Genomic DNA, 23,581 nt, shown 5'->3' with positions numbered 1-23,581 from the left:
CTGATGTATCATAGGACTGCATTAGCCTTTTTCCTGGCTGCATTACCTTGATGGCCTATAGTCATACCAGAATTAACCAATGCACCCAGGTCTGTCTTTCTCTGTCACCTCCAATGATAAGTCTTCAATTTGTAGCAAAAATTTTGCTGTTACAACCTAAGTGTATAAATTGCACTTCACACTACTAAATTTCATCTCATTTATTATTTCCAATTCTCAAGGTCATAGAGATCTTCTTGTATGATAGTCCAATTCTCTGCTGTATTGGCAGTACATCCCAATTTTGTGTCATCCGCAAAATTCATTAGCACACTCCCATTAATAAATATGTTAAATAAGATTAGTCCCAAGACCAGTTCATCAGTAACTCCACTAGTAACCTCCTTTCAGCTTAATAGTTCACCTTTCATTGTGACCAATTGTAGTTTCCCCTTTAACTAGTTCATTATTCACTTTTCAATTCTCCTATTAATCCATGTCTTCAGTTTAACTAACAATGTTCCATGTGGAACTGTATCAAATGCCTTACTGAAATCCAAGTAGATTGTCTAAAAAATGGATTATCTTCTCAATGGAAATCAGACTAATCATGCATAATGTATGTTATAAAACCATATTGTAGTTTGTCCCATTTGCCTTTATATCCTTAGTTATACATTTTACTTTCCCTTCCAGAATGTCTTCCAAGACCTTTCATGCAATTGAGGTCAAACTGTCAGGCCAGTAGTTTCCCAGATATCTTTTTTCCCCACTTCACTTAAAAATATTTTAGCAACAGGGTTTAACTGCTGAGTTTACAGATTCATTACAGATCCCTGCTATTGGGGTTGCATTTTCAATGCCAGTTTTTATAACAGTCTTGGATGAACATTCTGTAACCTGCCCTCCTCTCTACCTCCCAGCCCCAGTTTAGTCCCATTGATTTTCACTTCTACCTTGGATGTGGTAATTTCTATTTTCAACATCCTTCCCATTACCCAGCCTGCCACTATCCCCAAAAACTTTTCACTAGTTTTATTAAAAATTGAGGTGTTGGGCCATGCCTAGATTATCTTTACTCTCCACCCCATCTTCAAACATCCTCTTCAGAGGTCCCGTTTCTTCCTGCTTTGTTTTCTTTTTATTTATCTGGCTATAAAACCTTTTTAATATTGATCTTAATTTCCTTTGCAAGAGCCAGTGCTGCTTGCCTTTTGGCAGTTCTTACTTTATCTCTACACTTTGTGATCTCCAAGGGGTGATTTTTCTGGCTGACCCGACCCATCTGCCAAACCTTTTAAGTCTTGCAGTTAATCACCTGTTTGAGATACTTGCTAATCCAACTTCATCTACTTCCCTTTCTTACAGTTTCTTCCCCCCACAACACACATACACTTTTTCTTAGGATGCAAGTGTCAGATTGTTTATGCAACTTTGTTTTAAAGTGCTTCCAAGCCTTCCCCAGGTGCAGGTCCTTGAGTTTCCCAATCCGGTCCACTTCCTTAAATAATCCTTTAACTTCTGTAATGTTTGTGTGTGTAAGTGGTCTCTGCTGCGGCACCTCCTGCTGGTCACTCAGGCAATTAGCTCTATGCATCAGCAGGGTGCCCTCTTCTGGACGATGTCTTGCACATCATCACTATATGATGTCTCCACCATCCAGACATGTTGCTTCCAGGGCTACAATGTGCCCTCTGGGACTCTGCCCTCTGGGAGTGCCCACTGCCACAGTCTCTCACCCCCTTCCGGGGTATCAGCAGTCTCCAGTCTTTACACCTGCCACTGTATAGCCCCTCACCTCAGGAACAATCTGCAATCTGTATTGGCCACAGGTGGCAAGGTGGGGTGTAAGTGGGAAGCCGCACTTGGGCCTGCCCACTAACTACTCTGTATCCCACCCCCAGAGGTCCTCGGGCATCAGCCTTGTCCTGTCCTCCTTCACTCCCCTCTACTGCCTCCTGTTCCCTGGGCCACTTCCCCTGAGACCAACTTGCATTTTCTTAGCCCTGGTATCAAGGTCAGCCTGGTAGATGTCAGGCTAGAACCCCTCTCTCTCTGGCTCCCCTGAGCCTATTGATTATTGCTCTGCTGAAGGTGCTCCCTCTCTGGGAACCTGTCCTATACCCACCCTGGTCAGGACCCAACTGCCTACTGCTCTGCTGAGCAGCTCCTTATAAACGGGGCCAACCCAGCAAGCTGCCCTCTGATTGGCTCACTATGAGCCCTTTCCTGGTTAGCCAGCTCTGGGTAGCTCCATTGACTTTTCCTCTCTTTCCGCTGGACTGGCTGCTCTTTTTGTTTTCTTTGCTCTCCATCCTTCAGTTACAACCTGCTCCTCACCTTTTATGTTCAACACAGCAGGCCTGTTCCTGACCTCTAGTCTCCCTCACTGGCCAATCTTTTCCTCTGCCTGAGTCACGTAGTCACAGGCTCTCACTGGCCACTTTCCTCACCCAACAGTCTCCTGTCAGAGTTCGTCTGTCCAGATTGCATCTGAGTCTCTTGATTTTTCCCTTCAGCTTCCTTTTGCCTTCCATCTACTATCCACTCAAATCCCCTTTGAAACTCCACCATAGTTTCCACCTGCATCTCCAAACCTTGGGTTTTTTTCCCCCTAACAGTACTAGCAAGATGCTCTTCACACAAACAAAATGCTTTTTGCATACCTACTCTCTGATCTTGTACATTCTGCAGCTTCTGCAGCCAGTCATCTTCATTGTCTCAACCATTGCTTGGTTCAATGCCTCTGTGTCTGTCATAGCTTTCCTGTCTCAATTCCTGTCCAGGAAGAATTAACACACAAAGCATACAAAACAAGAACACCACATATAACTCTCCCCCACGCTGCCTTTACAAGCTCCCTTTCAGCCTCCTGTTTACAGCCCTGTTTGCTGTCCCCTTTGCCACTGGATGTCTACTTGGCTGTCTTCATAGACCCTGTCATCAAGTTTCTGCTTCTCTCAGAGCATACTTGCCCTATCAGCCTCTGCAGACTGAGTAGAAAAAACATACGTTACTCACAAAAACACACTCGCTGCCCCTAAGAAGCAGGGTGTTGCCTCCTCCTCTGACGGAACTCCCACTTCTTCCCATGTTCACAGCGCCGTTTGCTGGCTCCTGTGCCACTGCTCGTTAAGTATCTGAGTAAGCGCAATCACCACAAGAGCTGTACTGGGAACCCGTACTGTTCAATGTATTCGTAAGTGGCCTGGAAAAGGGGGTGAACAGTGTGGTGGTGAAACTTGCAGACAATACAGAATTGTTCTTGATCAGTCTAAAGCTGACTATGAAGGGCAGAGGTAGGGAGCCTTTTTTCGGTTGGAGGCCACTGATCCACAGAAAAATCAGTCAGCGGCCATACACAAATGGAACCTCCCTGCCCCCTGAAAGAAACCTCACTGTCCTGACCCCAAGCAAGAAGGAGAAAAAATTCTCAGAGTTGTGGCCCCCAAATGAGAAGTGGGGGGTCAAAAAAAAGAAACTCCCCTCAAGCTTCAGTCTCCTGGGGGAGTGAGGTTGCCGAGGTTCAGGGCTTCCCACAAGGGCCTGATTAACTCTTCTGGGGGCCTGAAGCTGGTAGATTTTGTGCGCCCCTGTCCCCCCCCCCCAGACTCTAGTGTAAGGGTTTGGTGTTTGAGGGGGGGCTGCAGGGGAGCGAGGGGAGGGTGTGGGTGGGAGGTGAGATGCAGGAGCAGGCTGGGAGTGTGGGTGCATTGTTGTGGCAGGAGGCAGTGTGTAAAAGCAGGTGGGGGTGTGGAGGGTCTGGGGCACCTTCCTGGTGCAGCTCCGATAGGGGGTAGAGAGCACAGTAGGGTCTGCACCACCCTGTGCTTGCAGGCAATGGCCCTTAACCACTCCTATTGGCTGTGATTCCCAGCCAGTGGGAGCAGTAGTGGTGGAACCTGCAAGCCTAGCATGGGGTAAAGCTTCCTTGTTCTGCTGTTTCCCCAGCCTGCAGGCCACAGGTTCCTCGTTACTGGTGAGGCATTTCCAAGAAATCTCACTGAACTGGGTAACCAAATGCAGATGAAAATTCAGTGCTGAAAAGTGTTAAGTAATGTACCCAGGAAAAATAATCCCAGCTGTACATATGAAATGGTGGCATCTAAATTACCACTTTTTCCACTCGAGAGAGATCTTGACATCATTGTGGGTAGTTCTGTGAAACCATCCAATCAATGAGCAGAAGTAATCTGAAAAACAAACAAAACATTAGGAACCATTAGGGAAAGGATAGATAGATAGATAAAACAGAAAATATGTTATCTATGTTACACCACACATTGATTATTATATGTCATTCCTTTTGCCCCATCTCAGAAAAGGTATATTAGAACTGGAAAAGCTACAGAGAAAAGCAACACAAAGGCTTAAGGGTGTGGAAGTTTTCGTATGAAGAGATGTAAAAGACTAGGATTGTTCAGCTTTTAGAAAAGAGAAGACTAAGGGAAGATATGAGAGAAGTCTATAAAATCTTAACTGATGTTGATAAAGTGCATAAGGAAGTGAAGGCCAAAACCATAACTGGGCCGCAAAAAATAATATCTTCGAGGATGACAGGTTCATTAATGTTTGTTAAACAAGATGATCAAGGACACAATCACTAAACCTGTAAAACTGCCAGGAGCTGTGATCAGATGACTGTATGGGATCATGACAAATTATGCTGTTCTGTTCATTTCCTCTGAAATATCTGGCACTGGCTGCTGTGAGAAGAGAGTATAATGGACTTAGGTGGGCCAGTACTCTGATGCAGTATGGCCAATCTTATATTCTTTATGTGACAAAGTCCCTTGTCAGCCTCTGTGGGTCCCTGCTCTTTCTGGCGGATCTGTGCTGCCTCAGAGACTCACGGAGGCCCCCCTTTTGCCCAGGCCCTTCCAAAGGCAGGGGTCTCCGCTTAGCGAGCCATCTTCATCATAGGCAGGACCAGTACAGGGAGAATAATACCAATCCCCTTGCAGGCCCGCGCCTGCTCCAGTAAAGTGATCCCTCAGGGGAAGGGTGGAGGGAGTCCAGCCCCACCCTCTACCCTGGACTCCAGCCCAGGGTCCCTATGAGAACAAGAGGCAACTGGCAGGACCTTTACACCTACCCCAAAGTAGTAGCTTCACCCTGGGCCACTTTGCCCACCACTTCCCCGTGGTACCTTTTCGCTGTGCTCGTGCTCCCGCTCCTCTGGTGCACCTCCCAAAACCTTACCCCTGCTACCAGATGGGGAGCCTTTTATAGGGAGCACAGGGCCTATCTGACCAGTGAAGGTCTGGGCCTAGACAGGGAACGGAAACGCTCTGTCCTCCAGGCTGCGGGGATCCCACCTGGGGAGCCCCGCAGTTGGGAGGTGAGTACTTGGGGACAGGCAGCCTTTGGCTGCTTCAGCCCCCTCTGAGACTGTCTTTTGGCCCCTTTCTTGGGCCAGCTTCCCTTTCCCTGCCTTGGGCAGGTTGCTCCTTTCCTCCCCCCACTCCACCCTTCCTGGCTAGTTTCCCTCTGGAGCTGCTGGGTGTGTGGTGTGTGGGGGGACTCTTGCTGCCCTGCCTCTTGGCAGGGAAGGGGGTACCCTTCCCCCCCTTTTTTCCATCTTCTGGGGGGGAATTTTCTGGCCCTCCTTTTGGGCCCACTCTCCATCTACTGGCTGCTGCATCCTCGCTGCTTCGGAGGAGGTAAGGGGCTTTCTTGGGCGGTGGCCAGGCTTTCCCTGCACAGCTTGCTGTGGAGTGGCTGGGGGGGATGAGTTTAGGTGGGGTCCCTCTCCACCAGGGCTCCACAGGGGTGGCTGCATAGTTGGGGGTGGGGTGTTAGGGTGTGGTCCCTGCCCCACCCCTGCAGCCACTGCCTCCTTTGCCACCCCCCCACACCCAGCTGCCCCTGGGGCCCTCTCCATCTGGGCCCCACCCTAACCATCTGCCCCTTCCTCTGTTTCTGTGAGGCTCTGCAGGAGCTGCTGTGGGCACATCCCTCCCTTTATACCCCCCTACTCCCCCCTTTCTGGTTGGCTCTGCCACCCCCTTTCTTCCTCCCCTTTGTGCCCGCAAATCCCCCCTCTTCTTTTGTTAGGTGCCTGAGCCCCTTCCCCTTCCTTGCACTCACCTCCCCACACACACATCTTGAATTCCCCCCACATCCCAGTGCAGAAACAGGAGCCATCTTATCTTGTGTGGGGAGTTGTGGCCTTTTTGTGTTCCCTTTCCTTTGTTTTTTTACCCTCCTGCCCCACCCCTGCCTGTCCAGGTCCTCAGCCTGGCTGGTGGGGGAGGGGCAGCCAATTTTCTTTTTCATTTTCTCTTTCTTTTTCCCCTCTCCCCTCCCCCACTAGTTAAAGGCCCCACTCCCATTTTTTCACGAATCCTTATACCTTATAAAATGGCCTCCCCACCCACTGGGGGGTTGTCCATAGATGCCGCCCTCCCCCTCCACTGTCCCTCCTTCCAACTCTGCAGCAGCGGCCGACTCATCCAGGGCTGCTGGGAACTCTGTGACGGTTGAGGGCGCGGGCATGGGCTCCGGGGCTCCTGCTGCCCCCGCCGCAGCATCCTCCTCCGGTGACCTCACCCCTAATCCACCCCTCCAAAAGGGCAGGAAGGGCCACGGGACCAAAAAGGGCAAGAGCCCTGCCTGGAAGGCCAAACCTCCCATGGCTGGGCCCTCCACCCCAGCCGCTGATACACCTGCTGCAGCCCCTCTTTCCCTCCCCCCTGCTCCCACCACTGATCCTGAGGGCTCGTAACCCCCGGACCCCAGGTCGTACGCCCAGGTGGCGGTGGCTACCTTGCACCCTGCTCCCTCCGCCTCCGCTCAGAATACCATCCCTGACGGTCACGGCCCCTTCCCCACCCTCACCAGGAGGCACGGAGTCCGCTGCCTCATGGTGTCGGCCTCGCCCCACGTGGAGACCTACGTGCAGGCGTTGGCGCAGGTGGTGGGGCCCGCGGCCGTGGTGGCAGCCTCTCGAATGTTCGGGAAGATCGTTTTCTTCCTGGCGTCGGAGGCCGCCACGCAGGAGGCGGTGGAGAGGGGCTTGGCAGTTGGGGGCATCTATGTGCCCCTGGAGCCGCTTGAGGACCTGGGCGTGCGGGTGGTTTTCTCCTCTGTCCCTCCTTTCCTTCCCAATTCCGCCCTTCTGCCTTTCCTCACCTCCCTGTACCGACCCTTGTCGGTCCTGAGTCACCTCCCTCTTGGCTGCAAAGACCCCGCCCTACGGCACGTGCTCTCCTTCCGCTGGCAGGTGCGAATCCAACTGCCGCCGGTGGCAGCACAGGGCGGGGTGGCCCAGGAGGGGACTATACTGGTGCCGCACCAAGGGGCCCAGTACCGGGTCTTTTACACCTGGGGGGAGACCCGGTGCTTCGTGTGTCGGGCGGCAGGGCATATCCAGAGGGATTGCCCCCTGGCCCAGCACGAAAGAGAAGAGCCCGGGACCTCCTCCGACACAGGGGGTGCCAGCCACACGACCGGCGACACCCCGACCACGACAGGCCCTGGGACCGCCCCTCCTTTTCCCGCCCCGGACGGAACCATCGCCGCTCGGGTGTCGCAGGATGCCCAGGCACATGGTGAGGGGCAAGAAGAAGCAGGCGCCGGCGCCCAAGCGGGCATTCAAGCCAGGTCTGTGGAGGAGAGGGAGGCAGGGCCGGCAGCAGGACCTGGACAGGGCCCACCCCAGGGCGGACCGTCCCTCTCCCTCGCTGTGCCGTCCTCCTTTTCCTTCCCTCCCTCCTCGTTGCCTCCGTCCCCTGGTCCTTCCTCCTATACCACTGAGCCCACCTCTCTGGAGGACTAGGTATTAGTAAGGGGGAAGCAAGAAAAGAAGCGCACGTGCCCAGCGCTCCACCCTGTTGGAGGACAGGGTGGATGTGCCACACAAAGCATTAAAAAGAGCCATCAGCCCTGATCCATCTGCTGAACCCCTGGCTACTGACCATCTGCTGGGGGTGACTAAGGCTGCTGCAGCAGCAATGGAGAATATTGCCCCTCCTGTCCCTGAGCCCGTGCCCTCCTCTGACACCCCTCCGACCGCTGCCCAGACCACTGTCGTGGGGTGCCCGGAGGAAATGAGCCTCAGCCTCGCCCTCCTCTCGCAGGAGGTCGAGGCCCTAGGCCTTACGCTGGCTGCTCTGGATGTAGAAGGTCTGCTGCTAGAGGCCTGTGGGCCAGCCACCCACACCCAGCCGCCCCCCTCACCTTCTCTCTCCCCACCTGCCAGCGATCCCCCAACCATTATCCTCCCTTGTTCTGGGACGTCACAGGGTGCGACCGCCCCACCCCAGCTGAGGATCACCTCCCAGCTGTAGCTGTCCTGCCCCCGGATATCCCGGATGGATTTGTGTTCCCCTCGTACCCTGTCCCCCCGGTATCGAAAACCCCAACACCGACCCCTCCACCTCACTGGTGCCTGCTGTTAGATGCAATGGCACCTTGCCCTTATCCCCCGCTCCCCTCTTGCCTCCTGGAAAAGCCCCCCCATCACCACATCCTTCTTACTCATACCCCCACTTCTACACCCTCTTCCAGTCAAAGTCCCATCCCAGAAACTGTGCCCCAACCCCCTCCAGACTCCTCCTCCTCCTCCTCCTCTCTCTCCCCCGCCCCCTCTCCCTCCACCTTCCCTTCTCTCCACGACACTCACCCCCCCCAATACATTCATCACCTTTGCCCCCATCCCCATTCTTCCTGCACCTCCCCTCGACCCTTGTCTGCTCATAACTGCTCCCGAGGCCGCAATCCCTCGGGAGGCCCCCTTTGTCTCGCCCTCTCCCAGCACCTCTGGGGCTGCTCTCCCTCCGCCACCCCTAGTCCTCCCAAAACCAAGCCCCAGCCACTGCATGACCTTCCCTGCCGGCCACGGAGCCCAAAAGGATACGAGGTCGAGAGGCACTCAGGACCCCAAGGCCTTGGCACCCCATGCGCTGGCGGACGAGATGCGCGAGTTCTTGGAGGATGTTCGCGGCTCCAAGAACAAAGTAGCTCTCGCCCTCCAGTGCTGGGGTGACTTCCATCTCATCCTTGAGTCCGTGAGGGCCCTTCTGAAGGAGGGCAAGGGGACCAGGAGGAGGGATGCCACGGCCTACCAATGGGCCCGCGGCTTCCGTGATGCCCTAATCACCTATGGCGTCGGCCAAGGCTTGCTGCGCGGCCCCATGGGGACCGCTGGCGTTCCCTCCAGCAAGGATCCTCCCCAGCCCTCTAAATGCCGCCGATCATCTTTGCCACCTTGAACACCAGGGGCTGAGGGTCGGGTCTCCGAAGGTGCTGGGTTCTCTCCTTCCTCCAAGAGCGGGGGTACTCGGTCACCTTCCTCCAGGAGACCCACACTACTCCGGCTGCCGAAGCCAGCTGGTGGCTGGAGTGGGGAGACGGGGTCCACCTTAGTCACTTCTCGGCCCATCGGGCCGGGGTGGCAACCTTGTTCTCCCCAGACCTGCAGCTCGAGGTGCTGGGGAGTGTCGAGGTCATGCCAGGCCGCCTGCTGTATCTCCGGGTACGGGTGGAGGGGCTGCCCCGCCACCTCGTCGACGTCCTACGCCCCAACATCCAGCCCGGAGAGAACACCCTTCTTCCAGCAGGCGACGGCCTTCCTTGGCTCCATAGATCCTTACGAGTGCCTGGTCCTCGGCGGGGATTTCAACTCCACCCTCGAGGAACGGGACCATACGGGCACAGAGCAGTGCCCGGCCGCTGCGGATGTCCTCAGGGAGCTTGTCAATCATCGCTCCCTGGTGGACGTCTGGTGCAGCCACCACCCAGATGAGGACACCGTCTTTACCTATGTCCGGGTGGTGGGCCACAAATCCATGCACTCCCAGTTGGACCGCATCTACATCTCTCGCCACCATCTCTCGTGGGCCCACTCCTCCAGCGTGTGGCTGGCCCCCTTCTCGGACCACCACTTAGTGGCCGTGAAGGCTTCCCTCTTACCAGGGAAGCGGGGGTCGGCCTGTTGGCATTTTAATAACAAGCTGCTGGAGGATGTGGGCTTCGTGGCGTCCTTCTGGGAGTTCTGGCTGGCCTGGCGCAGGCAACAGTGTGCCTTTACCTCAGCACAGTGGTGGTGGGATCTGGGAAAGATGCGCGCATGGCTCTTCTGCTGTGACTATAGCCGGGGGGCCAGCCGGCGGCTGGATGCATTGATAGGACAGCTGGAGCCGGAGGCTCTTGAGCTGGAGAGGCGCCTGGTCGCCAGCCCCGGAGATCCATCCCTCTGCGGCATGTACCGGGAGAAGTGGGACGAGCTCAGGGCCCTCGACGCTCTTCGGGCACAGGCGGCCTTTGTGAGGTCGCGGATCCAGCTCCTTCGGGAGATGGACTGCGGCTCCCGCTTCTTCTATGCCCTGAAGAAAAAGAGGGGTGCCAAGAAACATATCATCTGCCTCCTTGCAGAGGATGGCACCCCTCTTATGGATCCGGTGGAGATGCGCGAGAGGGCTCGCACCTTCTATGCCACCCTTTTCTCCCCAGATCCGACCGACGCCGACGCCTGCAGAGTGCTTTGGGACCAACTCCCTTTGGTCAGCACGGGCAACCGGGACCAGCTAGAGCTCCCTCTCACTCTGGCTGAGCTCTTGGAAGCCCTCCATCTCATGCCCACCAACAAGTCCCCGGGCATGGACTGGCTGACCGTGGAGTTCAACTGCATGTTTTGAGATGTCCTCGGTCCAGACCTGCTCAGTGTCTGGGCCGAGTCCTTGCAAAGCGGGGTCCTCCCCCTGTTGTGCAGGCGGGCTGTCCTCACCCTGCTGCCCAAAAAGGGGGACCCCCGCGACCTTTGGAACTGGTGTCCCATCTTGCTCCTCAGCACAGACTACAAGATTATCGCTAAAGCCATCTCCCATCGTTTGGGGTCTGTGCTGCAGGACGTGGTCCACCCCGACCAGACCTACACTGTCCCAGGCCACACCATCTTTGACAATCTCTATCTGGTCTGGGATCTCTTGGAGCTCGGGTGTAGGGATGGTCTGTCGTTCGGCCTCCTGTCCCTGGATCAGGAGAAGGCGTTCGACAGGGTGGACCATGGGTATCTCCTGGGCACTCTGCGGGCTTTTGGCTTCGGACCCCGTTTCGTCGGGTTCTCTGGATGCTGTACACTGCCTCTGAGTGTTTGGTCAAGCTCAACTGGATCCTGACTGCTCCGGTCAGCTTTGGGCAAGGGGTGCATCAAGGCTGCCCGCTGTCGGGCCAGCTCTACGCTCTGGCCATCGAGCCCTTCTTCCATCGCCTTCGATGAAGGTTGACGGGGTTGGTGCTCCATGAGCCAGAGCTGTGGCTGGTTCTGTCAGCATGCGCCAATGACGTGCTTCTTGTGGTCCAGGACCCGGGAGACCTGGTGCGGTTGGAGGTCTGCCAAGCCGTTTACTCGGCAGCCTCCTCTGCCCGGGTCAACTGGGTCAAGAGCTCTGGCCTGATGGTTGGGGCTGGGTGGCAGGTGGGCCACCTCCCACCTGCACTTCAGGCCATTCGGTGGAGCGCGGGTCCGCTATCCTATCTAGGCGTCTTTCTATCTGCCACGCATCCCTCTCCGCCGGAAAACTGGCAGGGTTTAGAGGGCAGGGTGGCTGAGTGGTTGCGGAGGTGGGCAGGGCTGCTCCAGTGCCTCTCCCTCCGGGGGACGGCACTGGTGCTTAACCAACTAGTCCTGTCCATGCTCTGGCACCATCTCAACACCCTTGTCCCACCCCCAGGTTTCCTGGCTGCCCTCCAGAAGGTAGTTCTGGAGTTCTTTTGGTCAGGACTGCACTGGGTCCCTGCAGGGGTGCTTCATCTCCACCTCCCAGAGGAGGGAGGGCAGGGCAGGGCCTGCCCTGCCTACGTGCTCAGGTCCATGTCTTCCGCCTCCAGGCCCTGCAGGGACTCCTTAACAGCAATAGTGCAGATAGTCCAGCATGGAGTACGCTGGCGCACGCTTTCCTCCGTCGCTTCCAAGGGCTCCGATACGACCGGCAGCTCTTTTATTTGCCTTTGAGAGGCCATCCGCAAGACCTCTCGGAGCTGCCGGCCTTCCACAAGGATCTCCTCTGCACCTGGCGGGGAAGACCTCCTTGCGGAGCCCTTGCTACACAACCCATACCTCTGTGTGCAGGCGGCGGAGTGCCCCGCGGTGTGCCGGAGGCTGGTCCTTGGTGGAATCACCAGGGTCGGAGACCTCCTGGACTACGGCCGGGGAGACTGGATGGAGGCCCCGGCGCTCGCCCGGCGCATGAGGCTCTCCACCCTACATTCTCCCTGGCGCGTACTCGAGGTGAAGGCCGCGTTGCCACCCGCTGCTCACGTCTACCTGCGCTGGGTCTTGCGAGAGGGTGCACCCCGCCACCCTCTCACTCCTGGCCCTCTGGATCTTTCCGTGGGCCCCCGGCTCCGTGAGCCTTCCCGCCCTCCTCACCTGCATCATCCCAGCCGGCTGCACGCCTTGCAGCCGGTCCCCTTTCGAACCGCGCCCAGACATCATCTGTACACGCTTGTGCTTCACACGCTCCACTGTCCCATCCTCATGTCCCGCCCAGACCACAAGTGGCGGGACCTTCTACCATCTTCAGAGGGTGGGGAGCCCCGGTGGGCCAGCCTTTATTCTTCTCTGGTCCCGCGGCCTGCCGGGCACATCAGCTGGAGAATCCTGCATGGGGTGGTGAGCATGGGTGTGTACCTGGCGCAGTTCACCCCCCTTCCGGATACCTGTTTCTTTTGTGGCACGAGGGAGACCATGGCCACATTTACATCGAGTGTGTGAGGTTGCAGCCCCTCTTCCGGCTCTTCCAGAACCTCCTGCTGAGGTTCTGGCTGCACTTCTCCCCGCACGTTCTCATTCTAGCACACCCCATCTGTGGCCCCACTAAGTTGTGGGGCCTCGTCAGCCTCCTCCTGGCTATGGCCAAGGTAGCCATTTATAACACTTGGGAGAGGAGGCTGGCAGGGGGGGAAGCCTGTGACTGTGGGGCCTATTTCTGTTCCGCTCTTCACTCACGAATCCGAATCCGGGCAGAGTTCCTTTGGGCGGCGTCCACTGGCTCTCTCGACACCTTTGAGGGGCAGTGGGTGCTATCCGGGGTTCTCTGCTTGGTGTCCCCTTCTGGTTCCCTCGTTTTAAACCTTTGACCTCCACTCCCGTCCCTGTTTTCTCTTTAGTTGTCCCCCGTACTTTGTTGGGGCCATGGTTTTTTTTTTTTAATGGGTTCCCTCTCCCTTTAAGAGGGGCCTTTTAGTCGTGGGCGGGCTGCACCCGCCCACTCCCTAGCCTTCAAATAGAACGCAGTATACTGTCCTTCTAGAAGGCTTTGGAAGCTTCCAGGTAAGGGTCTACCACCGGGTTTACCACATTTAATAGAATTTCCGTAGAAATTCCCCACTCCCAAGTCAGGGAACTCCCACTGGAAATTTTGCCAGGACTCTCCAACTCTTTGTATTGTTTCTAAAGAAAAGAGGCGTTCACTGAACTGTTCCGTGTTCATTTCCAGAGAGAGCTTCCCATGCTTTCCACAGATTCCTTTGCTGGCTAAATGAAGATTTAGACTGGACAATGGAATTTGATGACTGAATCTGTTGGTATTTTACCATAATTTTTTTCCAGTGGCTGATTCAATGGTGCTTGCAAATTCTCTGCTATTTTTTTTTCACCGTTGCATTTTAAAAACTCGTATTTGTTGGTGTCGTGAAGGCTCTGTGCCAGACATGGCCAGACCATGGATTGCGAGCCACGGGCAACTCTTGTACAATTAACATGCATCTCATGGACACTCCACCTCCCCACACACAACTCCACCTACCAGACTGAAATGTGAAGGGACCTGTGCTGTCCAGCAGGGCTGCTGGGGTAGGAGCTTCAGCTCAGCTGGGATAGAGGGTCCTGAGGCTTCAGCAGGAGTGGGGCTGAAACCCCAAGCTGTGGCAGGTGTGCCCCAGCCCTCAAACTTCTGAATATGGCATATGCAGCTCAGCAGGTCTATGATATAGACCAGGGATGGGCAATAATATTTTATGCAGGGGCCACTCTAAAAATTTGGGAAGTGGTCAAGGGCTGCACTTTTCCATGATATTAATGGAGGAGGTGCGGGGTCTGGGATGGAGGGTAGGTGCAAAGGGAGATTGGGGTAAGGGACTGGGGTGCAAGAGGAGGTGTGGGGTCTGGGAGGGAGTTTGGTTGAAAGAGACCATTGTGACCTGGGGCAGGGCACTGTTTTGCAGGGGTTTGGCATGTGATCTAGGGCAGGAGAGGCTTGTGACCTGGAGCCAAGGATGGGAGCAGCAGGGAGTGCAGGGGTTTGGGCTGTGACCTATGGTGGGAGAGGCCAGACCCAGTGGCTTGGCGGGCCAGATTTGGCCTGCAGGCTGTGTTTTGCCCAGCCCCAATGCAGACTGATTCTGCACAATATCTGTTGTGGCCTGTGGCACATGCTGCATATTTTGCAAATTGTTTAAATACCTGTTTACTCAATAGGCTAGTGTAATTTGTCAACACTTATTCACTCTCCTGAGAACTATTATTCTGTTACACTGGGGAAAGAAATAAAGCAATTGAACCACTGAGCAGTTCAGTGAAAGTGATGTTAAGGCTTAATCAAATCCAGAAAATTCTGAGTTAAAGGGTGACAAATCTGGCACATAACCATTCTTTCGTTTAACTGGCTGTACCTTCACTGATGAGAGGTCGAGGTTTCAACTGATGTGTGCAGCAAATATCTTTCGCCAGCAGGGTGAACAGAAGGTTAAACAGGAAGCTTCAACTCTGAATTTACAGCTTTGTATAGGCCAAGGCTAGATCTACAATGTTGTATGCATGTAAAAAATTATTCACTATTATTAGGATAGTTTACCAATACCAAAACTTAATTCAGTGGTCCAAATTCATCCCTGCTGTAATACTGGAAGCCATCTGTGTTCCAGCAGGGACGGATATAGCCCTATAAACTATAGTTTAGTGTTTAAAAGAGAGTTTCATGATTCTCTAAAAATTAATTCAGGCTGTCTAAGATAGTTCTGTAAGTACTTAGGAAGAAATACAAATATATTGGGCAGATCTGTCGTGTGTGTGTGTGTGCTGTTTTTTGCCATTTTTCCCTAACTCAGCATCCAACAGCCATGTCTACACGTGCCCCAAACTTCGAAATGGCCATTCAAATGTCCATTTCGAAGTTCACTAATGAAGCGCTGAAATGCATATTCAGCGCTTCATTAGCATGCAGGCGGCAGCGGCGCTTGGAAATTGACGCGCCTTGCCCCCGCGCGGCGCGTCCAGACGGGGCTCCTTTTCGAAAGGGCCCCGCCTACTTCGAAGTCCCCTTATTCCCATGAGCTCATGGGAATAAGGGGACTTCGAAGTAGGTGGCGTCCTTTCGAAAAGGAGCCCCGTCTGGACGCGCCGCGCGGGGGCAAGGCGCGTCAATTTCCAAGCGCCGCTGCCGCCTGCATGCTAATGAAGCGCTGAATATGCATTTCAGCGCTTCATTAGTAAACTTCGAAATGGCCATTTGCATGGCCATTTCGAAGTTTGGGGCACGTGTAGACGTAGCCACCATCTGGCTTGAAAGATGCTCACTAGAAAAATCTGAAAAAAATATTTTCTAACCCCTTACACATTAATATGTTTTCAGTGTATTATCTTCTACTAATCCCAAAAGCAGACTAACTCCCATTCCTGTATCTTCATCCTAGCCAATGTTTTTTAAAAAAAAATTCAGCCTGAAAAATCATTTTTCATACCCTATAATACGTAGTGCTGTTGAAAGCATGTTTTTAATGATTGAAGGGATGCCGAGGTTGATATATCCACAATTTGACCTACTTTCCTTCGCTCACAGGCATATTAAGGAAATGTAAATAGGACTCAGTGCCACCCCCAGGAAGCTCTCTAGCCTTTCAATATGATCCGTGGGCTTGGCTCCATGTCTTTCAGAGGGAAATACCATTGGCATGTGGCAGTATTGAGTGTTGGAAATCTGCCCCTGTTGTCTTAAGAGAAATATGTAAATATCAATGCATCAAAATCCTCAACTGCACCTACTTCTGTTTTAGAATTGACCAAGAATGTTGCTCAGTCAAGTACTGCAGAATTTGGCCCATTGCCAACTTCTCAGCAACATCTGAGTGAGAATAAGAAACCAACAAGAAGAGTATAGTCTGGTGTATAAAGGATGTATTAGAACACCTAGGGTCTGGTGTCATCTCTGCCACTGACCTGCTTGAGCAAGCCACTTAACTTCTCTGTTCCTCACCTATAAACTAAAGAAAATAGTTTCTACTCATTCGTTACAGTACCATGAGGTTTGCAAAAGAAAAAGCCCTATATAAGTGCAGAAGTCGTAGTAGTATTTTGCTTATTTCTAATTGATATAATGAAACAGTGTGTGCTGTCATTGGGGAAAAACATTTCCTGGGAGAAAACCTCCTGATCTCAACTTTAAAAAGGTTCATTACTGACATCACTGGGAATGGGAGAATGATGTTTAAATTGCTGAAAGGGTCTTGATAATGTCCTTTTAAAATATTCCTTAAGGCTACTTCTTTGTAAGGTTATCCCAGAATTCTTGCTTTTCTTATGGAAATGGGAAAATTTGCTACAAATCAGTCCACCAACAAAAATGCTATTGGTCATTGTGCATCACAGTACTGAGGAATATTTTCTCCATTTTTAAAGTATCTACGTTTTGGTGTTGTCTTCATTTAAAGAAATGGTCAGTCAGCACATAATAAGCTCCAGGGAATGATACATTCGTGTATGCGTAAACTAGATGATAAGAGTGAAATATGATGTGTATGTTGTGCCGCTTTTGTCACCATTAGGTGTGGATGAGCACTCGCTTGACAACTCTCCTGTACTGGATGACAAATCAGCACTTTACTCTGGAGTTCACAAGAAGCAATTCTACTTTGATGGCTCTTCTGAGAAGCAGCAGCCTGAGGATGACTCGGACTCGCTCACCACTTCCCCTTCATCCAGCAGCCTAGATACTTGGGGAGCTAATAGGAAGCTGGTTAAGACCTTCAACAAAACAGATAGCCGTGGCCTCGTTAAGCCCCCCAAGAAGCTAGGGACATTTTTCTCTTACCCAGAAGAGGAGAAGACTCAGAAGGTTTGCCGCTCTTTGACTGATGGGGAGATGAAGAAGGGCCTCAGCTCCCTGAGTCATGGGGTAAGTACTGAAAGTATTTGCTTTTATGACAGCAACAGGCACAAGCACCATCTCCTGGTGTCCCTAGAGGAGATTCAGAGTGTCAGGAAGCAGATCCGATTGAAGAAAATGGATGCTAACTATTCCTGTTCCAGAGCTTTTCTCTGCCAGCGTCCTGCCAGGAAAGGCATGTCTCCTGCAACTTGTGACCTACAGCTGCTCCGGCACAAAGCCAAAGGGGGAGGAGGTTGTGGCTTCCCAAACAGAAAGCTTCGAGGGCGTACCTCGGTCAGTGAGTTCAATATCACTTACGTGGTGGAGAGAAGCCTTTATAGTCACCTCAACCTGTCGCAGCTGGTGCGTCCCGTCACTGACAGGACCCTCAGCAAAGCTGACAAGCAGGACCTGAGGAGATGCTTACTGGATGAAGATGAGGAGGCCAAGCGGAAGTGGGCCACCACAGTGGACCGGTGTACTAAAAGGGTTCTTTTGAGAATTCACCAAAAGTCTGTGAGTCAAAGAGCTGTCATGAAGGTGGCCTTCCACTTCCTGTGAGGTTGCAGCCAGCATTGTTCCTGCTTTTTAGCTCAACCCATAAAGTTTAGTTTAGTGTTTTACTGCAGATTAAATACTTGCGGGGTATATACAGTGTGCCAGTATCTACTGGTTCCTCACCTCTTCTCAGGGTGTACCACGTGTACTGTAGAAATGCTTTTTTGATGCTGTCTTCTTGTAAATACAGATGCCATTTCCAAGGGGAAGCTGTTTAATCATTTAATATGTGAATACTCTCATTATGGAGGTCTCATAATGGAACACATTAGCTTGTTCACATCGATAAAATTGGAGAAGAAAAGAAGAGCATTGGTTACTTCATTAGCTTTATATAAATTTATTTTTAAAACAGAAAACGGATAAGCTTCTCCTGACCATCAAGCACCTTCACTCCTTTCTAAAATGGTAACGCTGCAACCTCAGGGAAATGTAATGCCTTTGTATTCAGTGGAAGTGGTCAGTCTTGTCTTGTTTGTTTTTGTAATTTGTTTCAGTGACTTGGGCATGCTTGAAATTTTTGACTCACATCAGTTTTTCTTTCCTCCCAACATCCTAATATGTTGGGGCTTTTTTGACTGCATGACCATTCCATTGAATATCCCTCTATTCATCCACAGACTTTTTCTTTGGTACAATATTACCAGAAACAATCAGAGCAATGTGAAAGGGCAAAGTAAAGGTTAAAGATTTACAAGGGGACATATCTGTTTTCAGAAGGGGACAGTCAGAATCCTTTATACAATGGCTATTTTTAACCAAAGGATACTTTCTTTGCAGAGACTGCTGCAAGAGCTACTTTGCCTTGCTTCAGAGGCAGTGGTTGAGAACAATCCTTTAAGTTCTGTTCCACTTCAGTATTAGGTTATCTGGACAAGGTGGGATTAGTGAGAATGCTCTTGGCACAGAAGGTCCCGATGATGTAGTAAAAGGTGCTATGTCTGAAACACAGATTTTAATTGTTTGCTCGTGTGGCGAGTGTATCACTTTTTATAACCAATGCTTGAAAACAGTTCTCACGGCTAAGCTGGGAGCTAGCCTTGACCAATGTGACTGTTAATTGTTCTTCATCCTTTTCTGCTGGCATACCCCCGGAGACATAGGGTTGCCCTTAGTCCAGTGTGCACACACCCTTTCCTAAATTGCCTCCCACCTCTCAGTGCAATTTTGGCATCTCTTTTCCTGTCCATATTCTCTCTGCTGTCTTTCCTTTTTCCTCTGTTTTTTTTTTCCTCTCTGTGTGTATGTGTCCAGTCTTACTGTTGCTCTCCTTGTTTGGAAGTTCCCTCTCCCTCCTCCAGTTCCCCAGAAGGCTGTGTGGTGCTGGGAGTACAGAAGTGTTCACTGAAGCTAGTTCACTGAAACTGGAGATCACATGTTTTTGCCCCGAGTGCTCTGGGAGCAGAGGAACAAAGGCTGATTCTCTGGGCTTGTGCCTGAGTCTGTAGCCCTGCTAGCTTTCTAGAGACACCTGCAGTGTTACCCAGAGGCACCTTTCACAGGTCTGAGGTCATGTAGCTTTCTGCAGCTCCATATTTATTGTTCTGCTTAGTCCCACATCTCCTGATTAGAAACCAATCAGGTACAACAAAGGTTTGTTCAAATGGGACTGATTAATCTGACTGGGTGCTGTAATTTGTGGGTCTTGTTTCTGCAAATCACAGTCTTTGGGCTTTTCCTTGAGTAGCTCTCAGCTAGTAAGTAGGTGTTACTTATCTTTAGGCCTTTTGACCATTCCTGGATGTGAGGCAAATCTGAAGAACTAAGAACCCGATCTAATATGACGAGAAATCCTGTGGCGCCTCATAGACTAACAGATTTCTCGGAGCACAGTGTCAGCTTATGCTTCAATAAATCTGTTAGAAGTGCCACAGGACTTCTCGTTTTTGCGGATACAGACTAATACGGCTGCCTCTCTGATACTTGATCCAATGTGGGTGATATTACCAGAAATCTCTCAAATGACTTCATTCTGTGTTGGATCAGGCCTTAAAAAAGCATAGCAAAGTTCTTTGGGTATTTCCCATCCCTTTGCAGCTAACTATAGAGAGAGAGGTCATTTAAAAGAGAGAACTACCTGTCTGTAAATCATCTACCACATCTCACCACTGATGCTGTACAAATAAATACTGATTGTTGCAACCTTGTTTTCTGGGGTTGTCTCATGTCATTCCTATTGGTGGAAGGAACAAAAAACAAAACCCCAACACAAATTCACAGGAACAAGGCAAGGTCACTACAGTAGGGTGTCCCAATTTGGGAGGCAGCAAACAGTTTGTGTCAAAAGACAGTAGTTGTATCCTGAATTCAAAGGAGCTAGTCTTCTTCCAGCTTACACAAGAGCTTTAGTACAGAGCGGTCATCCAGATCTTTGTTTTTTTGCTATGGACATGTGGTTTTGCTTAGTGCGTTTGGTCACTCTGTGGCTTTGTCCTTTTGGGAGGGAACCAGTGACATAGTGCTGATACTTCTAGGCAGGGAAATTATCATCAACATCATACCAGCTTTTGGCTAGGACTGAGGAGCAGTGAGTGAGTCATGCCACTGGGTTAATCATCCCTTTGTAAATGTAACCTACTTTCCCTCCTGCGGGTGACAAAGCTACTTGGTACCGTCAAGGAGGTGGTGAGAGATGCCTCAGCTGGACCCGTTATTTTGCGGAATAAAACCTCTCTTGGTATATCCCTTTTGGGACAGAAGCTATGTTCCCCTCTTTCCCCAGGGCCTGATTCTACAAGGTTCTTAGCTCATGCATTGATTTTGGTGAAAGTTGAGGGTGTTCAGCTCCTTTCAGGAGATGCGCTCACTACACAGATACTAGTTTGGATGGGTATGTGAAAGGAGGCTGGAATGAGGTTGCCAGAGGACTGGAAGACCTGCTGCATAATATGAGTAGATTTTTTTTTCATGCTAAACGTATTGGACTAGACCACTCAAAGGATCTGGGAAAAGGCTATTGACTGAAGTTTCTTTTCATGATTCATGGGGATGATGCACAATTGTTCAGTTTCTCATCCTTTTTCCCATATTCATCTTTTACGTACATGTGTGTGTTATCAGTGACACTCCCCAAATGAGAGAAGAAGCTTGAGTGAGTTGTTTGTGAGGTGATTGTTCCCATACTAATCCTCTCCTTTCCACAGAGAACCTGTAGCTTTGGAGGATTTGACTTGACAAATCGTTCCCTGCACATCGGAAACAACTCTGAACAAATGGTGAGTACAAGGCAGGAAGGGCTGAGTCTGAAATAGCAGGAGGCTTCTCTTCTGTGTTACTCTGAAATCTCCTTGGTAGAGTTAAATGTAGCCTAGCTCTATAATAGCAGTTTTGAGATCCAAGTAAGCCGTCTAGAGAGCACAATTTTTTTAACCACCAACTGCAATGCTTTCTCGTGCTGAGTGTGTGTTTATTTATATACTGTACGTGAGAAGAAGTATGACCAGGTGGTTACAGCACAGGATTAGATCTCAGTACTATTCCTAGCTGAGTTATTGTCTAACCGCATCAGCTCAGGCAAGTTTTGTGTGTGTGATATCTGAGGTTCAGCAGCCTGGTTCTGGGACAGTATCTAGCTTGTGACCAGGATAGAGGAAGATGATGATGATGATAACGACCACCTTCAGAGCACTTGGGGCCCCTGATTTGGAGGGAGGAGCTTTAACCACTGGGGGTGGGGTAATAGAACAGAGTGGAGCTGCAACTCAGCAAGCCAGTTTGCAATGCCACTCCCTCCAGCTTAGCCCAGCCAACCTCTGTGATGGGCAGCCAGGCCAAACCTGAGTGTTGCAGAGTGACTGGAATTGGGAGGAGCCACCCTGGGTTGGGTGCCAAGCACTTAGCTGGAGAGGCACCTGTGAATGACCAGGAGGTTCTTGGGTGGCAGTGGGGAGAGAGGCTGAGGGAGAGTTGTTGGTAAGGGGTGGGACAATTAGGAATGTTGGGGCTGGTGAGGTTGGGGGTGGGGATGTGGGGACCTTTGTGGATGAAGCTGAGGGGCTGGGGTTGCAGTGAGTGGGGGTGTGTAGAGGCTGTCATGAGCACTGGAGCTGGCAGGGCATTGCTGGGGATATATAGAGAGTAGGGAGACATTTGAGGACTCGGTGGATTAGCAGGGGCATACAGGGGTCTGAGTGTAGGGTAGAAGAGAGGGGCACTCTGGGCTTTGTGAGGTGGGGTATGTCCGAGGTGAGGGTGTTTTAAGGAAGGTGGGGGACCAATTTCATGGCCTCGAAATTCTTTAATCCACGACCATCTGTAAAACATCTACCAAAATGCTTACCTCTCACTGTGGTGTTTCAGCCTTAATTCACTGGTGTGCGAGAGAGACTTTGTAGTATCTGGATGGAAGTCATTCTAGAAGTCCTGTTAACAAAGTTGATAGTCCCTTCCCTCTGCTCCTGGCCCCTTGATGCTATTTGCAGCATAAAAAATAAACTGTCAGGTGCATTACTTTGATCCAAAAGTTCCTGTTGCAAAATCTGCAACCAGAAGGAACTATATGATAAAATATCTAGGAAGGCTTAGTTTTCTCGGAACTGGACAAATCAGTACACAATGAATTTCCTCCTTATTTTGGTTTATAAGCACATAATGTATATCTTTCAGCTAGTATCTTCAACTGATTTGCCAGGTTTTGTTCAGATTACCTTTTGTTTTAGGAAACTATGAAATCTAGATGCAATAAACTCTTCTGATATCCAGCATCCATGGGACTGGGAGTTTGCCAGATATTCAAATATTCCGGATAATAGAGAGGCATACCTGGCAATGCATAACACTAAAGAAAAACAAGATTACGTATTAAGAAACAAACAAACAATGTATGCAGAATATTGTTCCCAGTCTTTTTCCACATACATTAGAATACTGTTACCCCCTGCCAGCAGAATACAATCTCAGGTGAGTAGCTCTAGGCAGTGTGACTAGCTTATGCTGGGTGCGAGAGCAGAGGAGCCTGCCAGCTGCACTCAGACAGTATCTGTAGGCCAAAAGGGGAAGATCGGATAGCGTAGAAAGTGTTAATTGTGGTTGTTAGAAGTGACTGCCTGATGGTTACTTGGCAGGTCTTCTGTCTGTATTTTTTTGAAAAAATATATAAATTGTAATTATCAGAGGGGTAGCTGAGTTAGTCTGTATCTTCAGAAACAACAAGAAGTCCTGTGGCACCTTATAGACAAACAGATATTTTGGAGCATAAGCTTCTGTGGGCAAAGATCTGCTTTGTCAGATGTATGCATGGGGGTTCCAGAGGAGGGTCTAAATTTATGGGCTCATGGAAAGGAGGAGGAGGGCCAGAGTTGACAAGGTCAGTTCAGTCAGGAAGGATGTGGCCCATTATCAGTAGCTGTGGAGGTGTGAACATCAAGAGAGGAGAAACTGCTTTTGTAATTGGCCAGCCACTCCCCATCTCTGTCCAGTCCTTGGTTGATGGTGTCAAACTTGCAGATGAATTGCAGCTCTGCAATTGCTCTGTGGAGTCTGTTTTTGACGTTTTTGTTGCAGGATGGCTACTTTTAAATCTGCTACTGAGTGTCCGGGGAGATTGAAGTGTTCTCCTATGGTTTGTTATGTTACCATTCCTGATAACTGATTTGTGTCCATTTATTCATAAATCAGACATCAGGAATGGTAACATACAAAAACCAATAGCAGAACACTTCAGTCTCCCTGGACACTCAATAGCAAGTTTAAAAGTAGCCATCCTGCAACGAAAACTTCAAAAACAGACTCCAAAGAGAAACTGCAGAGCTGCAATTCATCTGCAAGTTTGATACCATCAGCCAAGGATTGAGCAGCGACTGGGAGTGGCTGGCCAATTAGAAAAGCAGTTTCTCCTCTTTTGTGTTCACAACTCCACATTAACTACTGATAATGGGCCACATCCTTCCTGACTGAACTGACCTTGTCAACTCTGGCCTTCCTCTTGATTGGGGCTCCCTCCTTTTCGTGCGCCTATA

The 23,581-nt window shown here is 50.9% G+C and overlaps 1 protein-coding gene across 6 annotated transcripts in view; it reads left to right on the top strand.

The window, feature by feature from the left end:
* Nucleotides 1-23,581, top strand: part of SASH1 (SAM and SH3 domain containing 1) — a 200,033-nt gene that overhangs the window by 139,636 nt on the left and 36,816 nt on the right. For 4 of the 6 annotated variants that reach the window (XM_074990416.1, XM_074990415.1, XM_074990419.1 and 1 more), the window contains 2 exons: nucleotides 16,744-17,582; nucleotides 20,768-20,839. In XM_074990416.1, coding sequence (XP_074846517.1) covers nucleotides 16,744-17,582; nucleotides 20,768-20,839 — 911 coding nt within the window. The remainder of the gene's footprint in view (nucleotides 1-16,743; nucleotides 17,583-20,767; nucleotides 20,840-23,581) is intronic. The other 2 variants (XM_074990417.1, XM_074990420.1) reach the window with 1 other exon arrangement.

Source organism: Carettochelys insculpta, chromosome 3, assembly GCF_033958435.1.
Source record: "Carettochelys insculpta isolate YL-2023 chromosome 3, ASM3395843v1, whole genome shotgun sequence".
Lineage (NCBI taxonomy): Eukaryota > Metazoa > Chordata > Testudines > Carettochelyidae > Carettochelys > Carettochelys insculpta.
This window is presented reverse-complemented; position numbering and strand designations above follow the sequence as displayed.